This window comes from Cydia splendana, chromosome 18 (genome assembly GCF_910591565.1).
Source record: "Cydia splendana chromosome 18, ilCydSple1.2, whole genome shotgun sequence".
In the NCBI taxonomy this organism is placed as follows: Eukaryota; Metazoa; Arthropoda; class Insecta; order Lepidoptera; family Tortricidae; genus Cydia; species Cydia splendana.
In genome coordinates this window covers 3,504,461-3,517,094 of record NC_085977.1, presented here as the reverse complement: position 1 = coordinate 3,517,094, position 12,634 = coordinate 3,504,461, and the positions used below count along the sequence as shown (strand labels likewise).

At 39.9% G+C, this 12,634-nt stretch overlaps 2 protein-coding genes and 1 long non-coding RNA gene across 3 annotated transcripts; 2 read left to right on the top strand and 1 right to left on the bottom strand.

Moving 5' to 3' along the window:
- The first annotated feature begins 973 nt into the window (after positions 1 to 973).
- On the top strand, positions 974 to 3,269 carry LOC134799195 (uncharacterized). Its single transcript, XR_010145354.1, has 4 exons — positions 974 to 1,072; positions 1,531 to 1,652; positions 2,101 to 2,450; positions 3,211 to 3,269. It is a non-coding gene; the product is annotated as an uncharacterized LOC134799195 (long non-coding RNA).
- Positions 3,270 to 3,475: 206 nt separating this feature from the next.
- On the top strand, positions 3,476 to 5,841 carry LOC134799685 (melanization protease 1-like). The gene is made up of 7 exons (XM_063772124.1): positions 3,476 to 3,491; positions 3,666 to 3,829; positions 4,193 to 4,298; positions 4,543 to 4,720; positions 5,098 to 5,341; positions 5,421 to 5,456; positions 5,816 to 5,841. Exons 1-5 carry the CDS (start codon positions 3,476 to 3,478, stop codon positions 5,339 to 5,341), a joined length of 708 nt encoding a protein of 235 aa, XP_063628194.1. The 3' UTR covers positions 5,421 to 5,456; positions 5,816 to 5,841.
- Positions 5,842 to 6,942: 1,101 nt separating this feature from the next.
- LOC134799193 (CLIP domain-containing serine protease B4-like) lies at positions 6,943 to 12,330 on the bottom strand. The gene is made up of 8 exons (XM_063771584.1): positions 12,183 to 12,330; positions 11,544 to 11,716; positions 10,802 to 10,931; positions 10,023 to 10,082; positions 9,536 to 9,675; positions 8,960 to 9,068; positions 7,951 to 8,128; positions 6,943 to 7,473 (listed from the first exon to the last, which is right to left on the bottom strand). The coding sequence occupies exons 1-8, from the start codon at positions 12,262 to 12,264 to the stop codon at positions 7,227 to 7,229; spliced, it is 1,119 nt and encodes a 372-aa protein (XP_063627654.1). The 5' UTR covers positions 12,265 to 12,330; the 3' UTR covers positions 6,943 to 7,226.
- Between the last annotated feature and the right edge of the window lie 304 nt (positions 12,331 to 12,634).

Here is a 12,634-nt window from a genome sequence, read left to right as displayed (position 1 = left end):
CCCCCCATACCGGAATACAGTAGGTGACGAGTGATTGACACAGGGACGTATACGCTATCATTAAGGTCTTGAAATCAGCAGAGTGACGTATTTATTTAAAGACGAACATGAGTTTTCTAACACGGGAAGTCAAACAGTCGATATGAGTGTGCCAGTCTAATTTTTGATCAATCATTACACCTATGTATTTAATAGTGGAGGCTTGGGCGCGGGAGACGCAAAGACAGTTAGGTGAGGGAGACTGGCAAATATGGCTCTTTATGGTAAAGGGAGGTGGAGGTAGTGACGGGCTAGCAATTGCGAAAGGGATACATTTCGTTTTTTCTAGATTGAGAGTGAGTTGATTGGCCTTAAGCCATTGCATTACGGAATATAGGCGTTTTTCTGCGTGCGTGCTCATTTCAGCCCAATCAGATCCATGGAAGAGTAAGGCCGTGTCATCGGCGTAGGCTATAATTTTACAGTTATCGAGGGACATCTGGTATAATTGGTTTATGTAAATTTGGAACAGCGTGGGGCCCAAGATGCTACCCTGCGGGACTCCATAGCTTATGGTTTCTTCTCTACTGACGTAGTTGTTGATCTTTACAGATTGGGAGCGTTTAGACAGATAGTCTTTAAACAAGTCAAGCGTAGTTCCGCGAACACCCATGCTTTCCAATTTATGCAATAATATCGGGATTGACACAGTATCAAATGCCTTGGAGAGGTCTAGAAATATACCCATGCACCTACGTCTCTCATCTAGTTAGCAAGTTATAAATCCAGTTAGCTCAGAGACCGCGTCTTCGGTCGACTTTCCACGGCGAAAGCCGTACTGGTTATTTGCAATATATAAGATTGTAACGCTCTAAATACTTTACCAATGCGGAATTCCTGCCTGCCTTGCCAATGTCATATTATATACATGACTATATTTATACACTGAAAACCGGATCAGATACCAACCAGTTCCAATAAGACGACCGACACGACGCACCGCTACTTATTAAGAAAATGCGCGCCAAAGTTACTTTTATATGTATTGTTATTTGGTTTAATTGTGATCGAGTGTACACAGTAGTTATAAGAAGTAAGTTTTAACATTTATGGCTTATAGTTAATCATTTAAATATCATTGATAGCAAGTTTATGATAAGTAAACAATGTGTGTCGTGTTATGTGTCAATATTTCCTGTGATGCTATTTTGCGATGAATATGGAGTCCTTTTCCTTGTTGTGTGTTGTCAGCTAGTAGTTCCTCAAGAAAGATAAGTAAGATTATTATATCTCAATATCGCAAAGGGCCGTTAGGCACCATGCGTAAACGGACACGAACCTCGAATTAATGAAAAGGCTATAACAATCACATGATAGTAGAGTTTTATTTTATTCGCGCCAAAATTTGCGCTACGGACGGGTACACACTTCGTCTTTGCACCATGATTCGCGCACTGAATATATTAGGGTACCTATTATTTAAATACATTGCAGAAAACTAGCGATCGCACTGAATTATATTAGGGTACTTATTATTTAAATACATTGCAGAAAACTGTAGCGATTGCATTGGCTACAAATCATGTACCGCTGCCGTGATAGCCACAGGCATGGCTCTGTACACTGAGCTTCAGAGCGCCGACTGCGGGTTAGACGATGCCTTAGTACGGAAGGTTAGTTGAATTTGGTATTTTTTTATACTACGACGATGGAAACCAAGCAAACGGCTTGCCTCATGTAAACCCGACGGTATGTGTTTTCCATGTGCAATAACGGGGCATTATACGTCGTTACTAAGCCTTGAAAAATACGTAGGTAATACGTTTTGACGCATAGTGTGATACATACTTTTCTGTACTTATATTTTTTTCAATTACCCTCTAAGGCACCTACGGTTCATGGTATTATTTTTCCATGTTGTCTAAAATTGAATACATTAATTAAACGAATCACTCATTTAAGTCGCAGATTGCCAAACAATCGGTCGCGGAGAGCTGTCGCCCGAAGTCTGCGTGCTCCATTGAAACTTCTCGATATAATATGTCGAGCAATTTTCTGTGTCTTCTACGTGTGTCTGTGCCTCACTGAAGTTTTGTTATTAAAATTGCCTATAATTTCCAGGTATGCTGCGCTAAGCTGACAGATGGAGTGGAAACCGCAATGGCCAACTACCTTGATTACCATCCAAACGTTCTCCTGTTACCGGATAACTGTGGCATCGGGGAGGAAGATGGTTATGCAGACAGAATCGCAGGCGGTAAAGTTGATATGTACATAATTATGTTGCGCTAAGCTGACAGCTGGGTGCGTAGCCAACGTGCAATCGTTTACGCTCCGTAGCACGTTGGCTACACGCCCTGAAGTGGAAACTACAATGGCCAACTACCTTGTTTACCATCCAAACGTTCTCCTGTTACCGGATAACTGTGGCATCGGTGAGGAAGATGGTTATGCAGACAGAATCGCAGGCGGTAAAGTTGATATGTACATAATTATGTTGCGCTAAGCTGACAGCTGGGTGCGTAGCCAACGTGCAATCGTTTACGCTTCGTAGCACGTTGGCTACACGCCCTGGAGTGGAAACCACAATGGCCAACACCCTTCATTATCATCCAAACGTTCTCCTGTTACCGGATAACTGTGGCATCGGGGAGGAAGATGGTTATGCAGACAGAATCGCAGGCGGTAAAGTTGATATGAACATAATTATGTTGCGCTAACCTGACAGCTAGGTGCGTAGCCAAAGTGCAATCATTTACGCTCCGTAGCGATCGAAACTTAACTGCCACTGTCGCATTAGTATGGAAGAGTGATAGAGAAAGAGAGAGAGAGAGAGCGTTAACGATTGGCACGTTTGCTACACGCCCTGGAGTGGAAACCGCAATGAACACCCTTCATTATCATCCAAACGTTCTCCTGTTACCGGATAACTGTGGCATCGGTGAGGAAGATGGTTATGCAGACAGAATCGCAGGCGGTAAAGTTGATATGTACATATTTGTTGTTCTGAGCTGATAGCGGGCGTGAAAACCATTAAACTTATTATTAACCTTTTAACCGCCATAGAATTTTTCATCAAGCGTGCTCGTGTCGCCGGCGGTACGAAGTTACACGAAGTTTTGTCTTATTTATCAGACCGCGGTGAAATAAGCCCGATTTTGTTTGTCTTATATATCAGTCTACGGCGGTTAAAAGGTTAATCCTACTTTGTAACTGTTTTTTTACTTATAGGGGTCCCTGTGCTCGGGCTGTACGTGTATCCATGGATGGTATTCATATCCTATAAAACATGTGAGTTTGCACTAAGATATTATGAAGAACTAAGAAGTACCGAAATAAAGCGTTGATGAACTAGTTAATTCGACTTTCAAAGCGAAGGACGCGGGTTTAAACCCTGCCACGTACTAGGTTCCCAGAATTAATTTGTACGTAACAAATAAATTCTGGGAACTAGGTATTTACAAAATATTATTTGTTATTTATCAATCGCTTTTCGATGAAGGCTAACCGATGTTTTGGAAGGAAACCGGATTAATACCTATATTCCCTAATTTTCTCTCGTGATGGATTGAACAGAGCATTCGCTTTCTTAAAGAAACTAAGGAAATTATTGGGATTACAAGTAGGCTGTTGGGTGAATTCCAGGGTCTCCAAGAGACTAAACAATCCCTAACCCTTTATTACAGCTAAGGGTACTCCGTTCCAATGCGCTGGTAGCCTCATCAATGAGCGTTACGTGTTGACCGCGGCCCACTGTCTCTCAGGCTGGGAGGTGGTCGGCGTGAAGATACGAGTTTATGGCGACACGGACTGCCAGGGAGGTTCGTTCGGATGTGAAGCTAGTATACAGGTATGACTGACTGACTGACTTTATTAATATAGAGTATGAGGATCTCTTCTTCATTCGTAAGTTCCTCAATGCTAGCTGCAGGTGTGATGATCGTGATATCATGCCCAAAAGGGCCTTCTGTTGAACACCAACTTATGTATTGTATTGAACAATATAATAAGGAGAAGAGTGATAATTCAAAAAGGCGCTGATAGTCATGATCGTTCATGACTAGTGTTGTTGCGTGTGTAGCGTAGCTTATTTCTACGATGAAATATCTATAGGTACTTGGTCTATTTACAGTAATTTACCAGATAATCACGATAAGATTATACTTTCAATTATGTTCAGTAAATTAACTTCAAAAAATTTCTCTTATTTCAGGATATACTCATAGAAGAAGCTATTCCTCATCCAGGGTTCAGCAAACCAGTCATTAGAAATGACATCGGACTCCTGAGGCTGAAAAATCCTGTTAATCTGTTATTCAGTATGTTACTCATGTTCTCCAAAATGATGTGTCATTTTAAAAACCTAGAGAAAAGCGTTTATCTTTTTTACCCTTTTTACTTTCGAGCGTCACATTTAATTTTGTATTTACAGAAAGATTAGTGGCGTTCCATCCCTATTAAAAGTCTTTACGCTCCATGTGCATAAGTGCCCTTCCCAAAGCCACATTTGTAGTGCTTACTCTCTTTGTTTTAAATAAACGTTATTCTTTTCTTTTTTTATAGACAACGCTGGCACAGTTTGCCTGCCAGTGACCCGGTCCATGCGACACCGCAATATAGTCGGGCAGCCAGCTACCGTCGCCCACATGGAGAACTTGGAGAAAAGCTACGAATCAGCAACACTGCTCTATATCAACGTGTCCATATACACTGCTCAGTACTGCCAGGAGCAGTATGACAGGTAATATTGAGTAACTTATTTATTAGCACACCTCAGATAAAGATACAGCTTAAAGAAAAACGATTAATTAAAGATAGAGGCAGACAACAGGCATAACACTAAAGAGGATATATATAGTAACTGGAGATGTCATCGCTGTCATTTTCTTTACGAAACAGTCTGCCGATTTTTGCGGGGGGGGGGGGGACGGGGACGGGGGGGGACGTCAAATGTATTGCTATTTTTACATGATTTCTACGTAACGTACAAATAGCCATGTCAGTCCATACAAAAGTTTGCACAATTGTGCAAGTTTTTCGGCAGAGGGGTAAGCTCTTAAAGGCGACTCCAGTTATTAAATGTTCTAAGGCATAACATAATAATATTTCCTATTTCAGAAACAGAAAACATGGCGAAGATGACATGAGTAACAAGATCTGCACTGACTCCAGTAGCAAGGGCTCATGTCAAGTGTACTCCGGGGCCCCTTTAATGTTGTGGGATCGATTTGGGGACCGTGATCGATTTATCCAGTATGGCATCGTGTCGTACGGACCAAACCGTTGCACCACCCTTTTTCCTGAAGTGTACACTGACGTCACCAAGTACATGGCATGGATTTTGAACACGATAAAACCATAGGTGGATGGAGTATAGCAAAAATTTACATCTTATTGAAAAATTAATGTGGGTTGACACATTATTGCTTAACAGCATCCAGGTACAAAGATGGCGAGGAAGGAAATGAATTATTTATTAAACACAATTTTGTTAATAACTTAATAAATTAACTTTATTAAATTATACCTACATATTAAGTTGATGGTCTATTTTACTGTCCAGTTTTTAAAGTATTCTTAAATTGAGTAAAAACATGGGCCCAATCCGTCTTCCATAGTTTGGATTGGGTTCTCCGGAGCCGCTTTAATGGTGTGGGATCGGTCTGGGGACTGTAACCGTGACGTAACGTGTCATACGAACCAAACCGTTGCGACACGCCATTTCCTGAAGTCTACACCATCAAGTACATGGTGTGGATTTTGAATACGATAAAACCGTAAATCAGAATAGCGTTAGACTTTGGATGGATGATGGGGGAGGTAATGAATTATTTATAAACACGATTTTGTTAATGGCTCAATAGAGTCTGGCTATTGAAATATTACACAAATAAATATTTGGCGGGAATTTCAAAATATCTTGGGCTGGTCACACTTTGTGTAGTAGGAATTAGAGTTTTGATACTAGAAAATATTTTTGATTTTCTGTGCACACGTAAGGTACCTAAGGAAATAAGTTAAATATACGTTGACGTGCACTCAAAGTCAGCTCACATAATTTCTACTATTTAAAGTACAGTCAACGACAAACAATGTTTACGTTCCAAAGTTTTGATTTTATTGATACTTTCCAGAACTTCTAGTTTATCCGTTTCTTTACACACTTGTCCTGTTTATGAGATTCAGGTATTAATAAATTCATGTACCTACTTACTTAATCAAAGTTATAGGCAAATACTACAACTACTAATACTTAAAGTAATACTAGTACTTAAAGTATCAAAATATTAATAGAGCACCAACCTACTAAATTGTTTACGACTTGTAAACATTGCAGTTTTTCGTTATTCCACGCTTCACGTCGACTTCTCATATTGTCGTAATTATTTACGTGCTTAAATAATAGTTTGCGGACCTCACTCGGTAGGTAAGTATAGTAATTATTAATATTATTTAAAATAAACGCCGTATAAACCGCAAACAATTTGAATGAATGACATAAATTGACAACAGACTTTGAACTTTTTTAAAAATCATAGACAATTGGTGATACAACAAGGAAATATCTGTCAACAAAATTTGGCTAGCCAGACTTCTAGCTATTGTTAAAACAGTAATGGTGTAGGTACTTTATTAAATTATACACATAAGTATTGGTCTATTTTACAGTTTGTCTCCTAACAGTCTAAAAAAGCATGTATTTATTTGTTGTTGTAAATTTCAGGCCAAAACACGAGACTGCACGGAAAGAATTGATCCCCTGCACGTATTAGGTACGCTCCCTCTAATTTATGAGCTGATTGCAGATGAAAGTGTCAGTATATGTACAATAATACATACAACATTTAGAGAAATAATTATTTATTTACATTTATTTTAAAATAATATCTAAGTATAAACTCCTTGTAATTTCAAGCCAACATTCATACAACATTTTCATTCTACAAAGAAATTCGGAAAAAAATCGAAAAATCAGCGCTGGAAGTCACTAGCAGAGGTAAGACCATTTCGTGGCACTTTCTTCTTTTTTATGTTACTCTGCTTGTATAATTTTCTTTAATGTTTTGTGCTCACAAATAAAAATATTTATAATATTTCTATTCTAAAATAAACATGTAAATAAAGTCATTTATGTTTTCAAATTTACGAGGCGCTATGGCGAGACAAGTTAGATAAAACCTATTTTCTAGCTCGTCTCGCCATCGCCGACGTGGTCTGCTCTGCCAAATCCCCGTGTCAAGTCAGGGTCAAGGTCTAATTGTATTTAAAATCCACATCATATATTTCGTAACATCGGTGTACACTTCAGGTAAAAGGGTGCCGCAACGGTTTGGTCCATACGACACAAGTCCGTACTGGATAAAGCGCTTGTGGTCCCCAAAAGGACCCCACACCATCAAGGGGCCTCCGGAGACCCCTCGACAAGCACCCTTGCTGTTGGAGTCGGAGCAGATCTTGTTGATCATCTTGTCTTCCTCGCCATGCTTTCTGTTTCTGAAAAAAAAACTTCAACATTTATTCAAATAAAAAACAACATTACAATGTTGTATACAGGGTGGCTAAAAAATAACTACATTCCCGTTACTAGGGAGGTTTTGGGATTATACTGAGCAACTTTCACTACGGGACCAATCCCGAAAACGCGAAAAAAAATTTGGCTGTTTCATACATTTTGGCTGGTCCATTTTATATGGGAGGGTAAATTTTTTTTTCGCGATTTCGGGGTTGGTCCCTTAGTATAAATTGCTCAGTATAATCCTAAAACCTCCCTGGCAACGGGAATGCAGTTATTTTTTAGCCACCGTGTAGGTACATTATTAAGGGTCATCCATTAATTACATATCATCACACAAAATTTCGAAACGCCACTCGCACTTGACCGGTTTTTTATATAGCTAGTTTCTACTGTTCCTATGGGACCTGCGAAAACCGCTTTGGACGCGATAGTTTGGAATTTCTCTGGATACTTACTTATTGTATTGTTCCCGGCAATACTCGACACCATATAAAGATACATCGGCATAGAGCAGCGTCGCTGATTCGTAGTTTTCCTCCGCTTTCCTCCTTTGTGCGATGGTGGCGTTCAGTGCGATTATATCCTGGTTCTGCAAGTCGCGGGTCACTGGCAGGCAAATTGTGCCAGCGTTCTCTATTAGAAAAACAAACATTTTCAATGAGGACAGTCTTCAGCAAAAGTAGCACACAAAAAAGTAGCATAAATCACTTTTGCTATCTTCTTTACTTAGTCCTTATCTTATACCGTTTTACAATTAATGCCAGGCTAAATAGAATACCTCTTCATTCTAAGTTATCGTAGATTTTTTGCACTGACTTTGCAGACTTTCTTTTGCATGCTTTAGTCAATTTAGGTATTATCCTTCCTTGCATAGCCCAAGTTAAAGGCCTTCCAGAAACAGGGGGTTTTGTGAAACTCCTGTGATCATACAATATAGGCTCTATTAAGGCGTGTCCAGACGGGGACAATTTTTCGCTAATCTGATTAAATTGTCCGATCAAATCAGGCCGTGCGGACGCAAACTCCAATTTGGCTCGCCGAATTCAACCGCCGATTATGACCGATAAAACGGGGTACGGACGCAAGAATACCAATTTGTGACGCTAGTATTCGCGTTTGGGGGCATTTTTTTTATTTAGAGCGCTGAAATATCACCATAAATTTAAAATTGAGTCGCTTAACTTCAAACTCGGGTAAATCCATCTGTCAGATTATGCGATTATAGTATTAAGAGAAGGTAATAGAGTAGATATTTGCTGAGAGGATCGAATGGATTGACCCGAGTTTGAAGTTAAGCGACACAATTGGTGAAAGTGGCCAAATTGGCGTTTACGTCCGCACCACCGGATTTGATCGGACAATTTAATCAGATTGGCGAAATATTGTTCTCGTCTGGACAGGCCTTCAAACAAGTGATGTTCAACTAGAACTAAAATAAATGCTCTAAGGGCATGAAGTACATACTGGAATATAAGTTTACAGGATTTTTCAGCCTCAGGAGTCCGATGTCATCTGTAATGACCGGTTTACGGCGGTATCCCGGATGCGGAATGGCCTCTTCTATGGGTATATCCTGAAATAACAAGAATTTTGGGAAGTTAGTGTCCTAAAATTGATTAGCGACCATATTTTTTTAATCATCAACCATACAATATTAAGTATAAAACTTCCAAGAGACTCCAACATGTTAAAAATACACTAAATTGTATCAGCCCGATTCTAACTTTAAGATAAGTCAAATATTACGTCTAGATACGATATGGATTAGATATGTCAGTGTCAAAATTGCTAGCTTCAAACAAAAACGTTATTATCGGTATACGTATTATCGGTCTACAGTTTCATTCTGTTTCGAGGATCGCAACGGCGTAAGTATCATTCATTCATATCATAAATGTTACTTACAGTTGGGGGCCCTATAATGTCCACATCGTACTCTCGTACCCTTACACTGAACGCGTCCTTGCTGGAGAGACAGTGAGCCGTGGTCAACACGTAGCGTCAGACTACCACCGCATCGGAAAGACGCATTTAACTCACAGTTGGGGGCCCTGTAGTCTCCACATCGTACTCTCGTACTCTCACACTGAGCGCGTCCTTTCTGGAGAGACAGTGAGCCGCGGTCAGCACGTAGCGGTCGTTTATCAGGCTACCACCGCATTGGAATATGGGTCCTGCCTCTAAAATACGGATTATAAGTCATGCAAGTGTTTGGTTGGGTTACGTCTCACTTTGGTCGACACTTTTTTGATGAATTGGCTACCTATTAAAAGTACATGACATTTTTGATTACTTACCGACCATGCTAAATATGACATCGACAATGGTATCTTGGCATGGATTTAATGTGGTTGAACTCTACCAAATAAACTTAACTTCTAACTTCTAACTTCTGACTAACTATAACTTCTGACTATAAAATGTGTTCAATGAAAGTGATTTGGAAGAAACGCTCGGATCGTTATAATTATAGGTACCATTAGACTCATTAGTCATTACTTAGTAATAAAACTTCTTGAAAACTCACGAGTCTGGTAAGAAATGAAGATCATCCAAGGATAGTCGTTGAGTCCTAAAACTGGGACCCCTAAAAACAATAAACGTGTCTAAGTACGTAATTAAATATAAATCGATAATAAAGGATAATATAGACTAATCGACCTAGTCCCTCTGAGAACGCTTAGTTCAGTTGAAGCTGCTACTGATCTGGTACTGAAGTCAATAAATGGCGTGACATTTTAGACTGGATTGTGAAAGTTATATATGAATATGATATAGATGGCAAACGAGCAGATCAATCGACTGACGGTAAGCAATTATCGTCGCCCGTAACACTTGCAATACCAAACGGGTTGCAAGTGGGTTGCCGGCCTATAAAATGGGAGTACGCTCTTTTCTTGAAGGTATTGGTCCGAAAATACCGCGGGCGACAGTTCATTTCTCATTCCATTCATTCATTCCATTCCATTCAATCCTGCCAACCATCTAAGTCAGGGGGGGTGTATCTGGTTGCTGCTGTTAGGGCTGAACACCTGGAGCCTGGCTCCCGCAGGCCAGATTGGACCGCTGTCGGCGGGCCGGGGTTTGGAGAGCCCTGATCTAAGTGATAAAGATGGAAATGTTGTCGCGTAGAGCGATCAGAATCAGAATTGTTTATTGCACTCATATTAGTATACAGTTTAAAAAAAATACTTAGTACAGTTCCACATGAACCCTGTAAGGGTATAGCAATATGCTTAACACTTAATGAGATACGGCGGAAAGAAGCGCCAGGATTTTTTTTAAAGATGTAGACGTAATATATACCTCCTGATATTCGGTAACTAATATCGCCCTCCTCTCCGATACCACAGTCATCCGGTAACAAGCGTCGGTTCGGATGGTCGACGGACGCTAATACGCTCTCTACTCCAGCTGTCAGCTCGGCGCAACACATCTGGAAATCATTAAATTATAATTATGTTTTTATGTCATGCTAACTTAAAAGCTGGTGAGGAGTTTGAGTCCAAAATCAAACGGGAACTATAACTGCATGTTGGAATACTTGTTTTTGGTGGCAGATACTTTTGACGCGTTTTTTTATACGCTATGCTAACCGTACTTTTATCACTACACCTTATAAAACAGTCCCCCACCGCGTCTGTCTGTTTGTGTGTTTGTATGATTGTTTGCGATAAATTCAAAAACTAAATTGTAAATACAGATGCCAATCACAATGAAAAAATCAACGATCATCACATCAACTCTGGCCAACGTGGGACTCGAACCCACATCCTTGGATGGCCGGCAATGCGTTACCAATTCAGCCAGCTGACCATCCGTCAATCAACGCGAATTTAGTCATTGCAACTGTGACAACGTCACTGTTAGCGACATCTGCGTTCTAAAAAAAGGAAAAATATATTAACATTTAAGTCAAAAACTACTGAACGGATTTTCATGCGGTTTTCACCAATCAATAGAGTGATTCTTGAGGAAGGTTTAGGTGTATAATTTGTTAACCCGTGCGAAGCCAAAGCGGGTCGCTAATATTTAATAAAACACTAACCATTCTAAACCCAGCATCGTCGAGCCCGCAGGCGTTGCTCGAGAGCTGATCAACCATTTGTAACTCAATCCCTGGAACGCAAGATGGCAGCTTTGCCGCGCAAGCTGAGAGGTTTTCTGTTGCTGTCACGGCGGCAGCACATGCGTTGAGACTAGTGCAATCGCTACAGTTTCCTGCAACGATTAGTGTTTTATCTAGTGGTTATTAAATCTATCGGTTTCTTTCTGATATCTTGCTGCTGTGCGACAGGTAAATAACCACCTTCCACTGTCTTAGGAGAAAGGGTCCAGTGACCAGATCGTTCTAATATGCCCTTTAAGGTGAGGCTTAAGGACGGGCCGTGTCCGGGCCGGAGCTTCCGGCGCTTAGTTTTCTATGACAGTGACAGGTGATCACGTCATGCTTTCCATAAAAAACGAAGCGCCGGACGCTCCAGCCCGGACATGGCTCGGTCTAACGTGAGTCATCCTTTACGCAGATCATAACATCAACATACAATATAGTATACATAGATATAATTTATTTATAGTATTATAGATATAATTTATTTTTAGGACTAGGTAGTATTGACACTGTTATATTAAATTAGTAAAACTAATAATAAGGCAGAAGCTAGTTTAAATAAATTACACAACTTACTTATAGCTGCTGTGTAAGAGGGAGTCCAACTGAACCAAATGAGTACACAATGTACACATAAAATACTGACTTTGCCATTCATTTTATTATACTTTATTATAATCTACACTTAATTTATATTCGAGTGTAGATCAAAGAGTAGTATTGTAGATGTGTAGATGTCAGTTGTGTTATTGTAACTGGTCAGAGTGGTCAGTCAGATCCGGTTTTGCATTTATAAATATACCTACAGTAATATTACGCGTACGTTTGAGGAAACCGTATTTTAATAGGTGTTTTGCTCGTGCTTAAATTATAATTAATTATAGTTTCGCCATTTCCTTTTATATTCGTCCGCGGCTTAGCTCAGTGATCGATAGTGCTAGAAAGCTGACATTTTCCAAGACTTTAGTGAGGTGAATTAAGACTCTAAATTTTAAAGCATACTGCTAGATGTGATGTTTGTTTGAAAG